At 58.2% G+C, this 22,730-nt stretch overlaps 1 protein-coding gene across 3 annotated transcripts; it reads right to left on the bottom strand.

Moving 5' to 3' along the window:
* Positions 1 to 11,907: 11,907 nt before the first annotated feature.
* Positions 11,908 to 19,698, bottom strand: UTS2R (urotensin 2 receptor). 3 transcript variants are annotated; one of them, XM_073005517.1, is made up of 5 exons: positions 19,160 to 19,698; positions 18,091 to 19,038; positions 17,348 to 17,529; positions 14,579 to 15,857; positions 11,908 to 14,449 (listed from the first exon to the last, which is right to left on the bottom strand). In XM_073005517.1, exon 4 carries the CDS (start codon positions 15,773 to 15,775, stop codon positions 14,606 to 14,608), a length of 1,170 nt encoding a protein of 389 aa, XP_072861618.1. In that variant the 5' UTR covers positions 15,776 to 15,857; positions 17,348 to 17,529; positions 18,091 to 19,038; positions 19,160 to 19,698; the 3' UTR covers positions 11,908 to 14,449; positions 14,579 to 14,605. The 3 variants fall into 3 exon arrangements, with proteins under 3 accessions (XP_072861618.1, XP_008011549.1, XP_072861617.1); XM_008013358.3 differs by having other exon boundaries at positions 11,912 to 15,857; XM_073005516.1 differs by having other exon boundaries at positions 11,912 to 15,857; positions 18,953 to 19,038.
* Between the last annotated feature and the right edge of the window lie 3,032 nt (positions 19,699 to 22,730).

Raw genomic sequence — 22,730 nt, 5'->3', positions numbered from 1 at the left:
CAGGCTGGGCGCAGTGGCTCACACCTGTAATCTCAGCACTGTGGGAGGCTGAGGCGGGAAGATCACTTGAGGTCAGGAGTTCAAGACCAGCCTGGCCAACATGGCGAAACCCCGTCTTTACTAAAAATACAAAAACAAATCAGCCAGGTGTGGTGGCGCACACCTATAATCCCAGCTACTGGGGAGACTGAGGCAGGAGAATCGCTTGACCCTGAGGGGCAGAGGTTGCAGTGAGCCGCGATCGTGCCACTGCACTCCAGTCTGGGCGACAGAGTGAGACTCCATCTTAAAAATATAAAAATAAAGTGGTGGTCAGAGGAGCCCGGAATAGACCAGCTGTGGAGAGGCCTGGGTGGGGCGGCAGGCGGGGAGGGCAGGCCAAGCCCAGTTTCTGCCCACAGCCATCCCGAGGTGACTGTCCAGGGATTTGGGCACCTTCCCGGGAGGGGCTGGCCGCCCACCCTGAGTGGTGTTGAAGCCAGACCCTCCTGGATGCCCTGGAAGTGTCCTGGGGAGAGCCCTGGGCCCCTCCTCCCTGGGCCCTCCTCCCTGGGCCCCTCCTCCCTGGGCCCTCCTCCCTGGGCCCTCCTCCCTGGGCCCCTCCTCCCTGGGCCCCTCCTCCCTGGGACCCTCCTCCCTGGGCCCCTCCTCCCTGGGCCCCTCCTCCCTGGGCCCTCCTCCCTGGGTCCCTCCTCCCTGGGCCCCTCCTCCCTGGGCCCCTCCTCTCTCAGCCTGTCTGGCATAGATCCGTGTTCCCCAGCCCCTGGCACAGGTGCCTCTGACTGGAGGAGGCCCCACCTATGGCCCGGGAGCTGCTCTGGGTGTTGATAAAGAAAGGGGCGGCGTTCCTGGGCCCTGGGAATGAGCGGGCATGAGGCCAGCCGAGGCGTGGTGACCCCTGGGTGCTGGGGACTTGGGGGCTGCGCCTCGGTTTGCCCAGGGCCCCTCCTGCACCACGGGCTGTCTCAGGGCTACTGGGGCCACGGGCCACATGCGGAGGATGGCATGGGATAGGCTCCCTGGGTCCACAGCTTCTGCCCATGTATGGGGAGCCCTCCTTGGTCAGGGCTGCAGGCTCTGGGCAGATGGGACGGGCACCCCCAGGCCCCCGCGTCCTCCCATGGCCTCCTACGTGGGACACTGGAGCGAGGCACGATTCTGAAGGACTCCATGGATCTGGGAGGATGAGGCCCACCTCCGGTTGGTGGACAAAGCTGCCCTCGCTGGGCCAGCTGCTTCACGGACGCTCTCCAGGTCAGGCCGGTGGGCCCCATCCTGGGTGGGAAGTTGCCTGAGCCTGGGCCACCCTTGAGCTTCTCCCAGTCTTGATTTTCCGGAGGGTCCGTGGCCGTGGTCACGGTCGGGGCAGGTGGAAAACGCTGCATGGAAGCCTGATCCTGTCACCTTGGAGTAAATGACGATGTCGCCGGCTTCTCGCCACATCTAAAGGATAAACGCGTTTGAAGAAAGCGGGTGTTGGGTTCGTTATGGGTTAAACTGCTTTTGAAGTAAGTAATTATTAGTTTGATTTTCATTCTTGGCTACGTTTATTATTCATGATAATCACAGAGGTACTTGGACAAAGAAATATATTTGGGCCAAAGCAAGAATTTCCCTTTTTTTTTTTTTTTTGAGACGGAGTCTCGCTCCGTTGCCCAGGCTGGAGTGCAGTGGCGCGATCTTGGCTCACTGCAAGCTCCGCCTCCCAGGTTCACGCCATTCTCCTGCCTCAGCCTCCTGAGTAGCTGGGACTACAGGCGCCCGCCACCTCGCCCGGCTAATTTTTTTGTATTTTTAGTAGAGATGAGGTTTCACTGTGTTCGCCAGGATGAAGAATTTCCTTCTTCTAAAGTGGGAACATATGGCTCACGCTGGTAATCCCAGCACTTTGGGAGGCCGAGGCAGGAGGATCACTTGAGCCCAGCAGCTGGAGACCCATCTGGGCAACATCGTGAGACGCTGTCTGTATAAGACATTTTTTAAGGCCGGGTGCGGTGGCTCAAGCCTGTAATCCCAGCACTTTGGGAGGCCGAGACGGGCGGATCATGAGGTCAGGAGATCGAGACCATCCTGGCTAACACGGTGAAACCCTGTCTCTACTAAAAAAATACAAAAAACTAGCCGGGAGAGGTGGCGGGTGCCTGTAGTCCCAGCTACTCGGGAGGCTGAGGCAGAAGAATGGCGTAAACCCGGGAGGCGGAGCTTGCAGTGAGCTGAGATCCAGCCACTGCACTCCAGCCTGGGAGACAGAGCGAGGCTGCGTCTCAAAAAAAAAAGAAAAAAAAGAAATTTTTAAAAAATGTAGCTGGGCGTGGCAGCCTGATCCTGTGGTCCCGGCTACTCAGAGCTGAGGCAGGAGGACTGATTGAGCCCAGGAGGTCGAGGCTGCAGTAAGCCGTGATGGCTCCACTGTACTCCAGCCTGGGACAGAGCAAGACCCTGTCTCAAAAAAAAATTTTATCATTGAAGTCTGGGTATGTTTTAAAAATAAAAACGTGGGAAAATACTGAGCACAGCAGTGAATCCGCACACCCTGGGCTTTGCTTGTGAACCTGATGAAAGCCTCGGGTGTGGCCGATGTGAGGCTCTTCCCGGAGCCATGCGGGGTGATTGGTTCCGCTAGAAGGTTCCAGGGAGGAACTGGAGTCTCCGGGGTGTCCTCTGATGAGTGATCTGTTTTTAAGTGTTTCATTACAATCAAAGATGATTATTCCTTTTAAAATAAAGAATCTGAGGAGGGCGAGTCCTGCTGTCAGGAAGGGAGCATCAGGAGACATTTCCTGCTTCCATCCGTGCTCCCAGCCTGGCGGTGGCCCTGTCCCTGCTACCTGCGTGGACAGGGGGACGGGGTCTCCAAGACGTGGCAGCCACCAGAGCCAGGCCCAAGTGCACAGTCGTGCACTGCGAAGGCAAAGCCGAAACACGAGGTCCCCGCGTGTCCGAGTCTGGGGAGTATGGAGGGCCCTCAGGCTGGGTTTCTTGAGTTGTGTGAAAAGCTCCATGTACCTGCGCCGAGTTCTCACGGAGGGAAGGAAGCCACGAAAGCAGAGGCCACGACGGTGAAGTGAGTGGGGAGGGCTCCGGGGAGGGCCTTGGTGCCGTGTGGGTGTGTGACCCGGCCAGTGAGGCCGCAGGGTGAGCAAGCAAAGCCATTTCTATGTATAGGAGACTCGCTTTCAAAGGAAAGGAAACGGGCGTGGCCCTCGCATCACTGGCCCCATCCCGGAAGACTTGTCACCATGGCCAGCCTGGAGCTGACTCTGCATGGTGTGTGGGTCGCTGCCAGGATCCCACATGGCAGCCACCACTCACCCCTCCATGGTCACAGCCCTGGTGTGGAGGGTGGTGGCCTCCGCTCCCTCCAACTTCTTTCCTGATGGGGACACCGGCCCAGCGGAGCTCATCACCGAGATGGGAGCCAAGGGCCTGAGACACCAGCGGTGTGTGCCACGCCCACTCACTACTCATCTCCCAGGGCAGCGCTCGCTGCTGGACAGCCCTGGGCTGGGGAGCTGAGGGACCAGCGGCCAGAGGGTGGCCCCGTGAGCTCAGGGGTGGCCCAGGCATCAGGAAGGCTCCGTCCACACTGGACGCTGCCCCTGACCTGCTGCACGTCACTCTCTTTGTCACACTGTGGCACTGCTCAGTACCGCTGCTTGCCCTGTGACCTGGGGGTGCCCAAGCATCGCCCCTCACCTGGCCGGCCCATGCATCTTCTGTCCCTCTCTGTCTGTTTCTGCCCAGTCTCTGTCCACCTCTGTCCCCTCTGTCCAGTCTCTGTCCCCTCTGTCCATCTCTGTCCAGTCTCTGTCCCCTCTGTCTTGTCTCTGTCCATCTCTGTCCAGTCTCTTTCCTGCCTCTGTCCCCCTCTGGCTGCTGTTTCTGTCCAGCGTCCTCACATCATAGAGCCTCCTGGCCCCCAAGGCAGGTGGGTGAGGGACGGGGCTAGGCCAGCTGGGAGCAATGAGAATTATTTTCCATTTATTCCATTTACACATCACTTCCAAATTATTTGCAGAGCATCAACAAAGCACGAGGCAGGAAGAGGACGAAACAGCAACAGCAGATGAGGATGGGCTGAGGAGGAGGCCCCTGTGCCCGCAGCAATGAAAATGGATCCCGAGGCTCCCCATGTGGGGGAAGAGGGCATGGGGTCCCCTGCAAGCCAGTGTCTTTCCTGGGGACACCCAACACATACTGGAAATACCTGAGTTTCAGGAGAAGAGCGGGTCAGGCCCCTCGCCGTCCCCTGGGTTCACTTTGCATGGCCACACTTTTCTTCCCAGGAAGGGACCCCTTGGCTCCTGTCTAGCAGCCACACCCCGCCAAGACGCACTGGGCCTCTTCTCCATGTGTCTCTGTCCTTCCTGTCTGCTCCCAGCCCCAGTGCAGGGTGGGGATCAGGTCCTGGCCGGCTTAGGGCAATGCCAGGCAGCAGCCGCACCCTCATGGACCCCAGGCTCCCAGCAGCCCCTCCGGCAGCCCACCCTCGGGGGCTTGCCCCACCCCGCCTGCCAGCACGCTGTGCCTAGAGGGCAGGGGAGGGTCTGTGGCCGGAGACCAGAGCAGGTGCTCGGCCCGACTGAGGCCTTGCCTGGGCTTTCCTTCCCCCATAGCCCCTTGTGAGGCCAGGCCGGGCTCACTCTCCCCACGTGCCCCTCGGCCGTGGGACCCCACACCCAGGCCCTCCTGCTAGCCAGTCCTGTCCTGTGTCTTCATTTCGGCTGGCGTGTGCGGCCACCTCCCTGCACTGGGCCCTCCCTGGGTGGCCATGCTGTGTTCAGGGCTCTGAAGCATGCAGCCCTCAGAGGGGAGCCCAGACCCCTCAGCCCCGGTCAGAACTTGCTCCCCACCTCGCTGTCCGTCCAGCCCGTTCCTGTGCTCACGCCACTGGCCCTGGAGTCCTGCCCGTGGTGAGGTGGGTACACTAGCTCCCGCCTCTCGTTGGGCCTCTCCCTCCACCCCTGAATCCACACCCCCCAGGACTGCCTCTTAGCGGCATCCCAGGGAGAAAGCTCCTGGTCCCCAGCTGCCCGGCCTGGCATGCAGATGGCTGCACACTAGAAGCTAGGGCAAGGCGGAGGGAGGACCGGGGAGAAGAGCCTGGGGACAGAGACAGCTCCTCCCCATCAGGCCCTAGCCCCAGCCCCAGCCTGGCTCCCAGCCCCTGGGAGGAATTTTGGCTCCCATGGCCAGGTCTGGCCGAAGTGCAGGGGGGCGGCACCTCCGGTTCCCCGGCGGCTCCTATTTCTGGGGTGAGGCACAGCTCTGTGTTTTTAATCACGCTGTGGGGCGTTGGAGGCCACCTGGACGGACGGAGCCCAGCCTGACGTCCTCTGAGGACCCGTCAGTCCCAGGCACCTGCATGTGTGCACTCGGGATTCTCAGCACTGGGTCCCAGGCACCTGCATGTGTGCACTCGGGATTCTCAGCACTGGGTCCCAGGCACGGCCTGGGTGGTCCCTCGAGCCGAGGTCCCTTAGCTGTGAAATAGGAGAGGTCTCCGTTGGAGAGCAGCCCAGTGGTGGGCTCTGCCAAGGGGGCTACCGTCAGGGCCATGAAATACACAACAGCCCAGCCCAGGCCGCATGGCCTGTGGGTTACTGTGGGCTTCAGGAAAGCGGGGGTGGGGGGCTTGCCAGGAGGTCCCCTTGGGCTGGCTGGAGGTGACAGGAAGATCCCACGCCTAGCTGGCAGTGGGATCTGCAGGGGCCCCATGTGGGGAGGGCACAGAGGAGCTGGGGCTTGGACCTTAGTCTCCAGGCTGCAGACCGCCGAGGCTGTGTCCTGCTCTGACCTCACTCACCCCCCCGGCCCTCCCAGCCTGGATCTCGTTGGCTGCAGGTGGGCAACAGTGACAGGACAGAGGTACCCAGCCTTGGGCCAGTGCCAGCCTGTGCACCTGTCCCGGTGGCTTGGGGCACACGATACCTCTGGGGCCTGGGTCAGTCCCAGGAGAACTGGCCTCCCCTGACCCCTGCATGGGGCTGGGCACTCGGCCTGGGAAAAGCCGGAGTCTGGAACAGCCTGGCTGTTGGCCTTGGCAGCCTCGGTTCCGGCCGGGACTGTCATCTGTCTGGAATTCAAATGGAAAAACCTGCCCTTGTGAGTGATAAGGGAAGGTGCCAGACAGCATGGGTTGCCCCGATGCTTTCCTAGGGTCAAAAAGGGGCCCGTGCGCCCCGGCACCTCCCGGGGCTGACCCTCCAGGTGGTCAGGAGTGCACCTGTGACGCTGCGCAGGTTCGGGCAGGCAGAGCGCAAGTCTTTGCCAAGCAGCTCCAGCCGTCCTCCCTGGCCAGGGCCGCCTCACCCCACCAGCGCAGTCACTGCTGCCACCCACAGCGGCAGGCCTCCTTGAGGTCCATTCCACGGGGACGGACTCCCAAAGCAGAGAGCACCCGGGCAGGTGAACAGCGGAGCCTGCTGGTTGTAGGTGCGACCCACTCCCGAAGCACACGGTTCCTGGAATGCCTGGGAGTTCGGCTGCCCTAAATGGCAGGTGCTTCTTTGTTGAGGAATAATTCATGTGAAGTGCGACTTGGGGCCTTGAGACCCCTGTGTCCACGCACCGGTGCACCCCACCCTCCCCGCCGTGGACCCCAGAAGACCACGTCCTCCATGCTGACTAGTGGGAAGGTGGGAGGGTGGGACCTGAGGGTGTCTGAAAAAGCCCCTTTGGACTTGAGGCCAGTTTGGGGGACGCGGCATCCACCCCCACTGCCCTGCACCAGCTCTGGTCAGGGAGCGGTGATTGGAAACCAAACCCCAGCCACGCCAGAGCCGCCTGGAGACAGAACAGACGTGCGGCAGACTGTGAGGGCGCCTGGCAAACCAATCAGCCACCGCCAGGCATCCACCCCCAGCGGGGGACACAGTTCATTCATGCATTCCTTCACCCCCCCAGGCATGGGCCGTCCGCTGGCTTGTTCTCGGGGTCGAGGCCTGCCCAGGACACCTTCTCCTTCGCCAGTTTTGCTCTGGGCTGAAGCAGCTGGGGGTGTGGGTTGGGGGATATGCCAGTGCTGGAACCCAGCCCCTCTCCTGATACAGGCGGGGGCCCCATCCCGGCTGCTCTGCTGCCCAGGGCCTTCCAGGGGAGCTGCACACCCCACACAGCAAAGGCCTCTCCAGCATAGGCCTTACCACTTACCACGTAGCCCAAACCCAAATTTACAAAACCTTCGATCCCAGCACAGTTGGTGTCTCACAAAGGGATTTTCGGCAGACTTTTCATGAAAAGAAATTCCTTCCCCAAGTGCACCTAACAGCCAGTAAATTCCAGGTGCTTGCGGCAGACAACAGGAGGGCCCGTCCTTTGCTGGTGAGCGTCCACGGCACAGCTGAAGCTGTTTTGCGGAACAGGGAGACGGCGAGACAGCGAGACAGTTTCCACCTGCTCAGCGATTCCGCCCCTGGGTTCTACCCAGGACAAACGAAAGCAGAGGCTGAGGCAGCAGCGTTCACAGCAACTTCCTTAGCAACTGCCCACCCAGGGCTGGGCCCAAACAGCCGCCCCTCGGCAGTGGCAGCAAAATCCCTCAGCCAGGCCCCAGCAGCAGAACGGAGGGATCTGTGCTGCAAAGGGAGGGAGTCCGGACATGCAAAGACTGCAGGCTGCAGGCTCCCATTTGTAAGGAGTTCTGGAACCAGCAACACCTGCCAAGGGCCTGCAGCAGGGACACAGCCTCGCGGGGAGGGGCCAGGGGGCCTTGCAGGGAAGTGGGGGGCATTGTGGGGATTGTGGGGAGGGTCCAGGGGGCATTACGGGGGTTAGGGGGCATTGTGGGGATTGTGGGGAGGGTCTGGGGGGCATTGCGGGGGCTGGAGGGACATTGCAAGGAGGGTCCAGGGGAGCCTGGCAATGGTCAGGCTGTGGGCACAGCAGAGCTGTGGTGCTGGGGGCAGCCAGCCATGGACAACGTCAGCTGGGACCTGTCAGAGCCGGGGTCTTACTTTTGCTTTCAGGGCAGAAAGGACTTTTGCTGAAGTCCCAGTGGAGCACTTGATTCCTTTCGTGGGTCGTGCCATGCACTCCATTGTCGCTGCCCCCGAACGGCCCCTGGTGCTATGTCCCTCCTACCTGAGCAGACTCTGGCTCCAGCCCCGGACACAGCTGGGGTGGCCACAGGGACTCCTGAGGAGAGGGGCTGTCCACACAGCCTGGTGGCTTGGAGCCCCAGGACCCCCACGCTTGGGCTCGGCGGGGGGCTGGATGAGGTCTGAGTAAGGGAGTTGGGTGCCAGGAAAGGGCAGGGCCTGGGGAGGGAGGGGAGGAGGGGAGAGGAGGAGAAGAGCCTCCAGGGGTGGTGCAGAGGGCAGGGGCATGCGTAGATGGACACGCGGGCCTGGACCCAGCTCTGACCTCCCCAGCTGCCAGACTCTTGCATACCACATCCTCCTCCTCCTCCAAGGCAGGCGCCCGACAGCCCCGTGTGCAGGAGACGCACAGCACTCACCGCCCCAGGCCTGGCTACGTTTGAGGCAACCATGAAGGCCTCACACATTCAAACTTTTTAATAGACCGGGAGTAGTGGCTCACGCCTGGAATCTCAGCACTTCGGGAGGCTGAGGTGGGGGGATCACTTGAGCCCAGGAGTTTGAGACCAGCCTGAGCAACATAGGGAGACCCTTGTCTCTACAAAAAAATACAAAAATTAGCTGGGTGTGGTGGCACGTGCCTGTAATCCCAGCTACTTAGGAGGCTGAGGTGGGAAGATCACCTGAACCCAGGAGGTGGAGGCTGCAGTGAGCCAAGATCACACCACTGCACTCCAGCCTGGGCAACAGAGCAAGACCCCATCTTTAAAGAATTTGGTAACCATCCTGATTTTAAAGCTGTGTATACCTTTTGGGAGAAATCTGGAAACAACTCAAAAGTATAAAAAGTAAAAAAACAAAAAACAAAAAAACTACCTAAAATTTCCTACCAAGGGCTAACACTGTTGCTTTTTTCTTTCTTTTCTTTTTTTTCTTTTTTTTTTTTTTTTGAGATGGAGTCTCGCTCTGTCTCGCAGGCTGGAGTGCAGTGATGTGATCTCGGCTCACTGCAACCTCTGCCTCCTGGGTTCAAGTGATTCTCCTGCCTCAGCCTCCCAAGCAGCTGGGATTACAGGCATGTGCCACCACACCTGGCCAATTTTTGTATTTTTAGTAGAGATGGGGTTTCACCATGTTGTCTAGGCTGGTCTTGAACTCCTGACCTCGTGATCCACCCGCCTTGGCCTCCCAACGTGCTGAGATTACAGGCGTGAGCCACCGTGACCGGCCCACTGTTACTATTTTAAAGTGTCCCTGTCAAGCTTTGATGCATACATGCACACGCATGCGCCCACACATGCCTACACAGCCATGTGTGCATACAACACAGGGTCACAGTCACACACGCCACACTTGAAACGCCACACTTTCACCACATATCCACACACACATTCTTGTTTGTTTCAAATGAAACGTGGATTAAGTCACTCGGTTTCACTTTCCAGCTTCCCTCATTGGCCGTCATGCCTTGGATCCGTCCTGTTAAGGACACTTCGGAACGGAGCTTTGCTATTCTCTGAAGATACACAAAATCCTCCACTGCTCACGTCATAATCTGTTTACCAGCTGTGGAAAATTCCATGGTGCCTGTGGTTTTCAAAATGATGCTGAAGCGAGCACCTTTGTGCACACATCTTGATCCACGTCTGATTTTTAAATTTCAGATAAAATCCTAGAAGTGAAATGGCTGGAGAGAGAGTTACGGCAGAGCCAGGGCGTTCCGTCCAGCGCGGTCTCCGCTTTGGTGTTGAGTTGTCCTTTCTGCATCGGAATTCTGACTCCTGAAGTCACATTTCTCTCTATGTCTCTGACGGTTCTAGGTGCCAGGTCATACTTTCAATAATCATTCAATAACCTTTCTGCTTCTCTTTTTTTTTCAGGACGGAGTCTCTCTCTGTCGCCCAGGCTGCAGTGCAGTGGTGTGATCTCAGCTCACTGCAACCTCTGCCTCCCGGGTTCAAGCGATTCTCTTCCCTCAGCCTCCCGAGTAGCTGGGATTTCAGGCGCCCACCACCACACCTGGCTAATTTTTGTATTTTGGTAGAGACGGGGTTTCACCATGCTGGCCAGGCTGGTCTCAAACTCCTGACCTCAGGTGATCTGCCTGCCTCAGCCTCCCAAAGTGCTGGGATTACAGGCGTGAGCCACCATGTCCAGCCCCTGCTTCTCAGTTTAGAATATATTCACTGCTACTTCCTCTTCACTCGTTGTGACTTTATACCCGGCATTTACATATAAAATTCCATCTGAGTTTGAGGGTGCTGTCCTCAGTACCCTTTCCCCGGGACAGAACTCCACCTGGGCTGCACTCCCTGCCGGAGGGTTCCTGGCAGAGACTTTTGGTGCCTAGGAAATGTGCCAAAGACAGAACACAGAGCGAGAGCGCAAAGCAGCTGACAGGCCTGACGGGCTCCGGGGACCCTGAAACAATGGAGGCTTGGTGGGGCAGGGCTGTGGGTGTGGGTGCGGGTGGGAGTCTGCGGTGGTGTGAGTGTGAGTGGGTGTGAGTCTGCGGTGGTGTGAGTGTGAGTGGGTGTGAGTCTGCGGTGGTGAGTGGGTGTGAGCCTGCGGTGGTGTGAGTGTGAGTGGGTGTGAGTTTGCGGTGGTGAGTGGGTGTGAGCCTGCAGTGGTGTGAGTGTGAGTGGGTGTGAGTCTGCAGTGGTGTGAGTGTGAGTGGGTGTGAGCCTGCAGTGGTGTGAGTGTGACTGGGTGTGAGTCTGTGGTGGTGTGAGTGTGAGTGGGTGTGAGCCTGCGGTGGTGTGAGTGTGAGTGGGTGTGTGTCTGCGGTGGTGTAAGTGTGAGTGGGTGTGAATCTGCGGTGGTGTGAGTGTGAGTGGGTGTGAATCTGCAGTGGTGTGAGTGGGTGTGAGTCTGCGGTGGTGTGAGTGTGAGTGGGTGTGAGTCTGCGGTGGTGTGTGAGTGGGTGTGAGCCTGAGGTGGTGTGAGTGTGACTGGGTGTGAGTCTGCGGTGGTGTGAGTGTGAGTGGGTGTGAGTCTGCGGTGGTGTGTGAGTGGGTGTGAGCCTGAGGTGGTGTGAGTGTGACTGGGTGTGAGTCTGCGGTGGTGTGAGTGTGAGTGGGTGTGAGTCTGCGGTGGTGTGTGAGTGGGTGTGAGCCTGAGGTGGTGTGAGTGTGACTGGGTGTGAGTCTGCGGTGGTGTGAGTGTGAGTGGGTGTGAGTCTGCGGTGGTGTGAGTGTGAGTGGGTGTGAGTCTGCAGTGGTGTGTGGGACCATGTGTGTCCTGGGAGGCAGGGGGCCGGTGCTGCTGCTTACAGAGCTACTTGTCACTGACATCATTGCTATGGAGGCCCCCAGGGCAGAAGGCAGGTGCACTGCGGGGTCGCCAGCAGGCGGGGTGATGCACAGGCGTGGCGCATGGCGACTGGATGACGTGTTGATGAGGATGGGGCTGGGGCTGGGGGCTGCACAGGGGCGCCCACTGCTGCCCCGTCCACACCCAGACAGGGGAAGCAGGCACCGAAGAGAACGCTCCCCTTGTGATCTGGGGTCCACTGTGCTGTGTGTGCCCACCTCTGCATCTTCGAGGTTCTTCAACAAGAGGCATTGAAAACCAGAGTAGGGCTCAGGGCGGGGGGACTCCCTCCCAGAACCAGGCGCTCCTCCGGGAGGAACTGCGGTTCCACCTGCCAGCCTTCCAGCCAGTGCTTTGTTTTAGCGCCCAGGTCTTCAGGTCTCCCTTCCCGGCCTCTGCCTGCTCCTTGTTTTATGGTGGCTTTTCGTGGTTTTCTGAGAGCCTCGCTGCTCTGGTTTCTCAGAATCCATTACTTAGATTTCGCTGTGTTAGCAGGATGATCTCGATCTCTGACCTTGTGATCCGCCTGCCTCGGCCTCCCAAAGTGCTGGGATTACAGGCGTGGGCCACCGTGCCCCGCCTGATTTTTTTAATTTTAAATGTTTTGTTTCTCCCCCTTCCCAGGTAACAAAGCTGAGAGAAAATGCAACTAGTTATAAGAAATATTAGGCCGGGGGCAGTTGCTCATGCCTGTAATCCTAGCACTTTGGGAGGCCAAGGTGGATGGATCATCATCAAGGTGATGGTCCCCTCCTGGGACCCGAGTCTTCAGCTGTGTTCTAACTTGGAGTCCAGGGGGTCATGGAGGGGACCATGTTTCTCCAGAAATTCCTTCCTCTGGAGCTTCTTGGCTCTGAAGACGTGGGGGGCCTTCCACAGAAGTGGGGGGTCTCCTGGAAAAGTGGGGGGCCAGGAGCAGTGAGCAGCTGCCATGATACAGCCGCTGCCGGTCACCACCCTGGGCCCCACGCCGCAGGCAGGTGCTCAGCGCAGAAGCTGTGTTGGTGCCGGCAGACCGGAAGGCGGTAGGCAAGAAGTTAAGCGTGGAGTCTCCCCACGTCCTGTGCCCCGCTGTCTGGGCTGCTGCCGAGAGTCTGCGTGTCAGGTGAGGACAGTGCCAGCTGGAACCGCCAGGGACCAGCTCTGGCTGTCAGATGTTTAATTTTAATTTTGCTTCTCTACAAAGACAGCAGCTTTAGGAATCAGGCTTGGGTTGAGAAAGACAAAGCACCTCCAACCCCCAAAGCTCTCTTTCTGCATCAGAGATGCTGTGGGGATGTGAGGCTGGGGTGGCTCCTCGGAGCCTCTGGAAGGGGTGTCTTCAGCCTTGTTCCACCTCCGCAGAGCTGCCTGCTCCCCGGGTGATTTTAGCAGCAAATCGCTTTCTTTTTTTCTTTTCTTTTTCTTTTTTTTAAAAACAGGGTCTCACTCTGTCGCCCAGGCTGGAGTGCAACGGCGCAATCTCAGCTCACTGCAACCTCTGCTGCCCAGGTTCAAGCGATTCTCCTGCTTCAGCCTCCTGAGTAGCTGGGATTACAGGCGCCTGCCACTGCGCCCAGCTAGTTTTGTTGTATTTTTAGTAGAGATGGGGTTTCACCATCTTGGACGGGCTGGTCTTGTACTCCCGACCTCATGATACACCTGCCTCAGCCTCCCAAAGTGCTGGAATTACAGGCATGAGCCACCGCACCCAGCCTTCTTTTATTTTTCTTTTTTCTTTTTTTCTTTTGAATTTTAAAGATCAGATTTATTTGGAGAAAGCAAAAAACGCACAACCCAAAGATGGGATTTTACATCTAAGACATCTCCCAGATTACAATCTACAGATTACAAATCCCAGATTACAATCTACAGATTATGAACCACTTTCATAGAAGGTATTTTTGTACACATTTTACATGTATTCAGGAGTGGGACGTACATCCATCTCTATTTCAATTTTAACAGAGGGACAAGGTTGGGGAGTGGGATCTTTTTGTTTTTAAGGTAAAACACTCACAACAGAACTCGCACATTCAGGGGCACAGTTCTGTGGCACTGGCTTGTTCACAGTGTCGCCCAGCCACCGGCGTCTAGTTCCAGAGCACTTTCATCACTCCAGGGGAGACCGACAAGCATTGCCCCTCTTCCGGGAGGCCCTGGGGACAGGGCTGCATATGCTCATTCCCGACGCCTGCAACAGTCCTGCCAGCAGAGCTGTGCTCACTCCACGGAGGGGCGGGCGCTGGAGGGACCAAGTGGGCATGACCCCCGCCCCAGTGTTCAGATGGAGCCCCAAGGGGCTGGTAGTCTGGGCATGGCGTGGGGAGGGGAGGCCAGGCTGGGGGAGGCTGTGCAGGGTCCGGGGCCTGGGCTAGGGGCTGGAGGGGGCCAGTTGCCAGAGAGAGGATGGTTGGCCAAGCTGAGGGCAGGGGCAGGAAGTCTGTCCAGGAGGCAGTGAGGGGTGAGTGGGGCAGAGACTGCCAAGGGTACTGTGAGGCGGGACCTGGATTCCGTTCCTGATCAGACCGGAGCCAGACGTGGATGAGAGGCCAGGGGGCCGTAGGTGCAGCCAGTGACCCTGGCCTCTTGGGTTCTGCACCTGAAGCCTCAGGCCTCTGCTGGGCAGTGCCTTCCCCCTGCTCCACCCCTCAGCCCACGCTGCCAGAGCCTCCCCTCCTGGCCACCTTCCCTGCCCCATATCAAGTGCCACACCAGCCGCCTGCACAGACCTCAAAGGCAGGTGCACCCCCCACCCCAGCCAGACCCACAGGCTCCTCCTTGAGCTGCCCGTGTCATCCTGGGGGTCCTGCCTGTGGATGCTCCCACCCCTCAGACCTGGCATCCCCCACACTGAGGGAGGACACGGAAGCCAGCTCAGGGTTGATTGTTCCAGTGGCAAAGCCATAAGGGATGGAGCCACACAGGCTGGGACGGGAGCCTCGGGGACGCTGGCTGAGAGGAGGAGGGTCCCGGGGGCGGCAGCCGCGCCATGGTCTCCACACGGGCCGGGCACTGGTGCCTGCTGCCCTCCGTCTCCAGAAGCCGGGACTGGGCTGGAGCCTCCTGGAGACCCTCAGGGAGGCGGGTGGGTGCTTCTGGGCATCACGGGGAGGGCACTGAGGGGAAGCAAGCAGGATCTTTCTGGAAGGGGACTGAGGAGGAGGGGCAGGACCTGTGATTTCGGAGCAGGGGGGCTCTGTGGAGGGGCTCCCGGTAGTGGCTGAGGCTTTGGGGCCCGTCCCCACCTGGACTCCAGCCGCCCCTCCGCGTGCTCACGCCGGGTCCCTGGGACTCTCAAGCGCAGGTCCGGCCGGGGCCGCCGGGGCCAGCACGAGGCTCTCAGTGGGCTGCGGGCTGCAGGAAGACAGGGAGCGGCCGGAACCGCGCTGGAAGCGGGCGCGGGGCTGCAGGGAGGGAACGGGCCCCCGGACTCCGCCGCTGCCCGGGTTCCTCACGCGGCCGCGTAGGTGGTCGCGGTAGTTCCTGGTGAGCAGCGTGTAGAGGAAGGGGTTGGCGCAGCTGTTGCCGTAGGTGAGGCAGGTGGTCAGGTAGTTGACGATGCGCGCCGTCCGCGGCGCCAGCGGGGCCTCGCGGTACTGGGCGAGCAGCTGCCACAGCCAGAAGGGCAGGAAGCAGGCCCAGAAGAGCAGCACGATGCCCAGCACCAGGCGCAGCGCGCGCGCCCCCGGCCGCCGGGCCCGCTTGAAGGAGGCGCGCTGCGAGCGGCGGTAGGCGCGGGCCAGACGCGCGTAGAGTAGCCCGATGAGCAGCCCGGGCCCCGCGACGCTGGTGGCGAAGAGCAGCGTCAGGTAGGCGCGGTGGGCGCGCGGGCCCCAGGCGGGCAGGCACAGGCTCTTGGGGCCCCGGCGCACCAACCGCATGGCCAGCATCACGGGCAGCGTCAGCAGCAGCGCCAGCAGCCAGGTGCCCAGCGCCAGCAGCTTGCGGTAGCCCTTGGGGCGCTGCACGGTGTCCAGCGGCCGCAGCACCGCGGCGTAGCGCTCGCTGCTCATGACGGTCAGCGTGAAGATGCTGGCGTGCATGGTCAGGAAGTCCAGGCTGAAGAGCACGCGGCAGCCCACATCCCCGAAGTGCCACTCCTTGGTGATGTAGGTGGCCACGATGAAGGGGATGCTGAGCAGGTACAGCAGGTCAGCCAGCGCCAGGTTGACCACGTAGATGTACATGGAGGCCACCGCGCGCAGGGAGCGGCAGGTGACCACCAGCGTGTAGGCGTTGCCCACCACACCCACCACGCCCATGGCTGACAGCAGAGTCCCAATGGCACCCGTGGCCACCAGGTCCTCCAGGGAGCTGGAATCCGTCGGGTTGGCCCAGGAGCTGTTGAGGGTTGCGTTGGGGCTGCCAGGCTGCTCCGGCACAGAGCTGCTGGTGGCAGCCAGTCCAGGGAAGCTGCTCGGGGACTCGGGGGTCAGCGCCATCTCTGACCCCTCAGGATCAGCTCAGGGCTGGGTGGCCACTCCCTGAGATGGGGCGGGGGCACCTGTGGGCAACCAGCTCAGCCTGTGGGGAAAGAAGCCTGTTAAAGATGCAAGTCAGGCAACCCCTTCTGCTCCCACGAGGCCATTGTGATGGCCGTTCCCACAGAGTCACGTGGGCCCCCCACTGCCCTCTGACTCCTGAGGACTCTCTGGAAGTCACCAGCTCTGCAGGAGGACTCGAGTGCCACCAGACGAGCCGCCCCAACCTCCCTTCCCCACCCCCACATGCCCCAGCAGGACCCCTGCCCCCGCCTCACTGTAGGTCCTGTGGCCTCTGGGATGGACTGGGCTTTTCTGAAAGCTGGAACACAGGAGGGCAGCCCCTGGGGCAGAGGTCGGCAGTGGACAGAGCTGGGAGTCCTGGGCTCTGCCTGCCTGCCCAGTGCACCCCCCAGGCCTCACTTTCTTATCTGTGCACAGGTGGGGCCCACTTACCCCTGAGTCCTTTCTCGTTTTTTTTTTCACTTGTACATTTTTAAAAAGTTTTCTTCAGATTGCAAAACTAGTAGCTACGGACTTTAAATGTCCAAATAGAAAAACATGTAAAGTTAGGAGAGGGAGGGCTCTGCAATCTCCATTTCTCATACAGGGAAATGAATGCGAGATGGATTGCAGGCCTAAGTGTGAAAGGTTAAATCAATCAGTCAAGGTTCTGGAAGAAAACGGGAATACTGGCATGACCTTGGATGGGAAAAGATTTCTTAAAAATGAACAAAAAATACTTGCAATAAAAGATTGAGCAAATGGGTTTCATTAAAATTAAGAACTTTACCAAGAAAGCGAAATCATAAGTCACAGGCTAGGAGATCATCAGAAAACATATCAGGCAGGTTGCAGTGGCTCACACCTGTAATTCCAGCACTTTGGGAGGCCAAAGCAAGTGGATCACCTGAGGTCAGGAGTTCAAAGCCAGCTTGGCCAACATCTCGAAACTCCGTCTCTACTGAAAATACAAAAATTAGTTGGGCGTGGTGGCACATGCCTGTAATCCCAGCTGCTCGGGAGGCTGAGGCAGGAGAATTGTTTGAACTCGAGAGGTGAAGGTTGCAGTGAGCCAAGATTGAGATTGCACCACTGCACTCCAGCCTGGGCAACAAAGCGAGACTTTGTCTCAGAAAAAAAAAAAAAGAAAGAAAGAAAGAAAGAAAGAACATAGACAAAAAGCTGGTAAGAAAAATATAGAGAAGAACTACAAATTAGTAAGGAAAAGACAACACATTTGAAAAAAAGAGACCAAAACCGTGACTGGGGACTCCCCGAAAACGATACCCACGCGGCCAACAAGCAGGGAAATGCCAGTCATGGCCACAGAAGCCCCTGCATACTGACAAAGATGAAGGCGTGAAAAGGCAGACATCGTCAACAGGCATGGGGGCTGCGGAGGAGCTGGTGCCACCGTCTGCTGTTGCTGGGAACCTGGACTACACTGCCGCTTTGGAAAACCATTGGCAAGACTTGCAGAGTTGACCGCCTAGACCTTCTCACCCCGCAATTCCACTCTTAGGTTTGTACCTTAGATAAAGGACTGCCAATGTCCAGAAAATGACAAGTGTGCAAAAGTTCACGGCAGCTTGACTCCTAAGAAGCTGGAAACAGCTGGAATGTCCCCTGTGGAGGGGGCGGCAAACTGTGACATGAAGCCAGTGAAGAAGGAGTCACCGCTGAGGTCAGCAGCCTGGACGAAGCTCACGGAACTGTGGTGGGCAGAAGAAACACAGGAGGCTGCCTGATTCCACGAGCCACGCTGAATTTAGGCCGAACACTCATGGCCGCACAGGGAGCAGTCTTGGCTGGGATGGGGTGGCATCAACAGGTGGGAGCGCTGGGGACCTTCCAGGGCCTGGAAATGTGCCCTGCCCCCGCTTTCCCACTAGGCTGGGTAGCTCCCCTCCCAGCTCCATCTGTCCAGAGGACCCTCAACCCGTTGCTGCCCCAACCCGGGGCGTTTCCAGAGCCCTCACCCAGGGCATGGCCCAGAAGCTGGGGCGGGCGGGGGGCACCGGGCTCCCCAGTTGTGCGCGAGCCCGAGTCACGGGTAGGGGGACAGTGGACGCCAGGCCGTGCTCCAGGGTCGCCAGGAGGGAAGAGGAGGGGCCCAAAGTTCCCTGGCTCGGGAGAAGCCGCCTCGCTGGACCCGGCTCCCAGCGCCCAGGGTGGGGTCCCACCGCGAAGCCCCGGCCCAGCCCCGCGGAGGGCCCCGAAGGGCATGGGCCCCGCAGTCCCCGCGCGCTCCCAGGCACCCACGGAGGACCCACCTGCCTCCGGTCACGGAGCCGCCAGACCTGCCCGCCGAGCCTGGGGTCGCGCGTCGGGGCGGCAGCTCCCGCAGCGGGGCCACGGGGAACTTTCAGAGGCGCGCTCCCCTGTCCCGGAGCAGAGGGGGCGCGAGGGGCTCCGCGGTGGCCTCGGCTCCCAGAGCGCACGGCAGGGGCGCCCGCCAGTCCCGCCACAAAAGCCGCGCCCCAAGCCCCGCGCCGGGTCCCTGCGCCGCCGCCACCTGCCCTCCGCCAGCTGGGAATGCGCCGCGGCCCCGCGCCAGCGCCCGGTATTAAAATAACCCCAGCGGGCAGCAGGCGCGGGGAGGACGGCGCTGGGGCCTGGGGGGCGGCGCTGCCGGCGCGGGGCCGGGAAGACGCGGGGGGCTCGGGGCCGCAGCCGGGTCGGCGAAGGGTCCCAGGAGGGTCTCACGTCCGCGGAGCGAAGCTGCCTCCAGCCCCGCTGCCCCAGGCCGACCCCGCAGCCCCTCTTGGGTTCTCCGCCTCCAGCCTTCGCCCCTGCGCCCCTCACGCCCGTGTTTTCAGGGCACGGAGCCTGGAATTCTCCGTGTCCGCCAAGCCCTGCACCCGCCCGCGCGCAGGTGGGGGCGGGAACACCCCTACACCCCGAGAGGGTCATAGAAAGGAGGTGGGGGGGGATGGAGTCACCCACGCAGGGGAGGACGGGCTCTTTGGGGGCCTCGACGATCCCCGCCCCCATTGCGGGTCTCCCACAGTTGCTCTTAGAAGCCCACGCAGCCTCTCCAGGCCCCGGCAGGGACTCGTGGCGGCCACATCCACGGAAGTGACACTGGGGGCTGCAGGGCCCCGCAGGGTAGGAGGAAGGACCCCACGGCCTCACCCTTGAGCCCCTGAGCTGGGTGCTGGCCCCGCTCGGTTTCACTCGCTGCCAGGAGGTAGGATGCGGCCGTCACTCAAGCTGGACCACTGAAAGAAAGACACAGAACATCCATAACATTAGAGGAGACGCTGGAGGGCTGTGAACACGGGGTCTGAGGGACCCCCAGCGAGGAGCTGGCCTCGCCCCCTCCACTCCGCCCGGGCTCACCTGCTGCCTGAGGCCGTGGACCGGCCCCTACAGCTGAAGGGGTTCTGCGGGGGGAGAGGAGGTGGCCAAGTGAGTGGCAGAGAGGCCCCTGCAATAAGCTGGATCCGGGGGAGCCCCAGATGCCCACCAGTCCCCTCCGTGGGCCGTTTGCCACGTGCTGGGGAGGCCAGGCTGGGCTGGAGGGGGCGGGAAAAGTCCGTCTGGTCTCCGAGCGTCCGCTGGGCAGAGTGAGGGTCGAGCAGTAGGACAGTTCGTTCTCTGTGGGCTGAAAACAGCCGAACCGAAACCAACGACAGCTGCAGCTTCTGACCCGACAGGGGAGCAGCTCATCCTGCCTGTGCGCGGGAGGAACGGAGATGGAAGGTTGCCTCCGACGTGACGGTTCTGTGAGGGCTGATTACTAAGCTGGGGTCTAAGGGCTGGGGCTGGGGAAAAGCACTCAGGACCCAGAATGCCTGCTCCAAGAATTAAATTTCCCACAAGCCAGCTGCCGAAATGATCTGCTGTCACCTCAGGCAGTTCACCGAGTAGCTGCTGAAGTGACCTGCCCCGACTCTAAAGCCGGGTTTTTGTTTTATGGGTTTTTTTTTTTTTTTTTTTTTTTTTTTCTTAGATGGAGTCTCGCTCTTTCACCCAGGCTGGAGTCGCAGTGGTGGGATCTCGGCTCACTGCAACCTCCACCTCCCAGGTTCAAGCGATTCTCCTGCCTCAGCCTCCCGAGCAGCTGGGATTACAGGCACCTGCCACCACACCCAGCTACTTTTTGTATTTTTAGTAGAGATGGAGTTTCATCTTGTTGGCCAGGCTGGTCTCAAACTCCTGAGCTCAGGTGATCCACCCGCCTCAGCCTCCCAAAGTGCTAGGATTACAGGCGTGAGCCACCGCGCCTGGCCTCCAATGCTGGTTTTACCACCAAGGCCACTCGCCAGAGTTTGCCAGTTCCCCAGAACTACCAGGGCCAATGGGCTTTCTTTCTTTTTTTTTTTTTTTTTTTTTTTGAGACGGAGTCTTGCTCTGTCACCCAGGCTGGAGTGCAGTGGCCGGATCTCAGCTCACTGCAAGCTCCGCCTCCCGGGTTTACGCCATTCTCCTGCCTCAGCCTCCCGAGTAGCTGGGACTACAGGCGCCGCCACTGCGCCCGGCTAATTTTTTATGTATTTTTAGTAGAGACGGGGTTTCACCGTGTTCGCCAGGATGGTCTCGATCTCCTGACCTTGTGATCCGCCCGTCTCGGCCTCCCAAAGTGCTGGGATTACAGGCTTGAGCCACCGCGCCCGGCCCGCTTTCTTTCAAAGCAATAGAAAACATTTCTCTTTCCAATAGAATTCCAATTTTCTTTTGTTCTTGAACGTACCGAATTGAAATTCTTCCTAAAATTGAACATTAAACTTAAAGATTTGTCTGTATATTTTATTTTGACTTTGACAGTTGCTATGTACAAAATGCTTCAGCAAGGAAATAATAATCTGATTATTATTTATATCACATCTCATGTCATCCATAATTGATAGGGAAAAATAGCCAATAGAAGCAGGTCCATATGTGACACAAGTATTGGAATTAGCAGACCAGGAGTTTCTATTTTACAAAAACTATTATAAATATAGTAAAGCAAGCAGAAGAACCTGGGCAACATGGATGAAAAGATGGAAATTTTCACCAGAAAATGGGAGTGTATTTATTTATTTGAGACAGGGTCTCACCCTAAAGTCTAGCCTAGGCTTGCCCAGGCTGGAGTGCGGTGGCATCACCACAGCTTTCTTTGACTTCCTATGCTCAAGCAATTCTCCTACCTCAGCCTCCCGAGTAGCTGGGACTACAGAGGTGCACTGCTACACTACACTCAGCTAATTTTTGTATTTTTTGCAGAGACGAGTTTCACCATGTTGCACAGCCACTATGGCCAACCCCATTTGACAATTTTTTTAGAAATTCCCAGGCTGGGCACTGTGGCTCACCCTGTAATCTCAGCAGTTTTTTTTTTTTTTTTTTTTTTTTTTTTGAGATGGAGTCTCGCTCTGTCACCCAGGCTGGAGTGCAGTGGCGTGATCTTGGCTCACTGCAACCTCTGCCTCCCAGGTTCAAGCAATTCTCTGCCTCAGCCTCCCGAGTAGCTGGGATTACAGGTATGCACCACCACACCTGACTAATTTTTGTATTTTTAGTAGAGATAGGCTTTCACTATCTTGGCCAGGCTGGTCTTGAACTCCTGACCTTGTGATCTGCCCACCTCGGCCTCCCAAAGTGCTGGGATTACAGGCATGAGCCACCAGGCCCGGCCAATCCTAGTACTTTTGAAAACTGAGGCAGGAGGATCGCTCGAGTCTAGAAGTTTGAGACCAGCCTGGGCAACATAGTGAGACCACCCATTTCTATTTATAAAGAAAAATTTTAAATGGTGAAGGAACTAATGTATACAGTGGTCCATTTCCAAGACAAAGTGCCTTGAATTGGCTTAGGTCAGCAAACTACAGAAGAACAGGATATACTAGGCCCCAGCTTGGATAGTGGATGCCTGCTTGTCGGCCTCACCCACTCCCCTCTTAAACCCCTCTTAGTTGCCCTCACCCAAATCAAAGAAGTTTAAGATGAAAGTTTACTAGCCTGCAAAATAGCTTGTTTGGTATGTTCTTATCAGCCTGCCCAGCTACTTGGGTCATAAGTCAGATACTTAAAGAGCCCCTGAGCTGACTAGGATTGCAATGCATTGTGGGCTGCAACAAAATGCAGCAGGACAACCCTAAAGAAAACACCTACGGCACCTGCCCAACAGCCAATAGGCGACATCTGGGAAGACTGTGACCCCCAGAGTACCCAGCCTATGAGGAACCTGGGGAGGGACCTGCGCCCTCCAGCCCCTGCCCAACAACCAATCAGTGATGTCTGGGAAGACTGTGACCTCATAGTACTCAGCCTATGAGGAACCAGGGGAGGGACCTGTGCACTAGGGGATAAATTGCTTGTTGAAACTTCTGGGTGCGCCTGCCCACCAGACACCCAATCTTGCAAGACCGTCATTAAAAGTCCGGCTTTCGTGGTTCTCCAGGTCCCTGAGTCCATTCTTTGGATTTGAATGGATGAGTTCGTTTCTCACAAGGGTCAAATGGACATTTTATAACTTTAAAAGTACAGTATCTAAAATTCAGAAATCACAGCAGAAGAATCAGGTAACTTAAAGGTAGGTCAATAGAAATTATCCAGACACAGAAAGAGAAGAGAATGAAAAACAGAAAAGCATGTGGAACCACACCGTCAAATGATCTGACCTACACGTCCCTGGAGTCCCCAGAACAATGACAAAGGAAAATGGGGCAGGAGCAATATCTGCAAAGGCAGTGGCTGAAATTTTCAAAATTGATAAGCAGTGTCAACTGACAGACATTAGAATTTTAGTAAATCACAAGCAGGAAAAAACTGAAAGCAAACCACTCCAGCACATTACAGTAAAAAAATTCTGAAAACCAAAGGTAAACAGAAACTGCAAAAATTATTGAGATTAAAAAAAAAAAGACAGTACATTCAGGGAATAACAATAGGAGAGATGGCTAGATCTCCTCAGAAAACCATGGAA

This window comes from Chlorocebus sabaeus, chromosome 16 (assembly GCF_047675955.1).
Source record: "Chlorocebus sabaeus isolate Y175 chromosome 16, mChlSab1.0.hap1, whole genome shotgun sequence".
In the NCBI taxonomy this organism is placed as follows: Eukaryota; Metazoa; Chordata; class Mammalia; order Primates; family Cercopithecidae; genus Chlorocebus; species Chlorocebus sabaeus.
The sequence above is the reverse complement of the archived record's forward strand: the minus strand, read 5'-3'. Positions and strand labels throughout refer to the sequence as shown.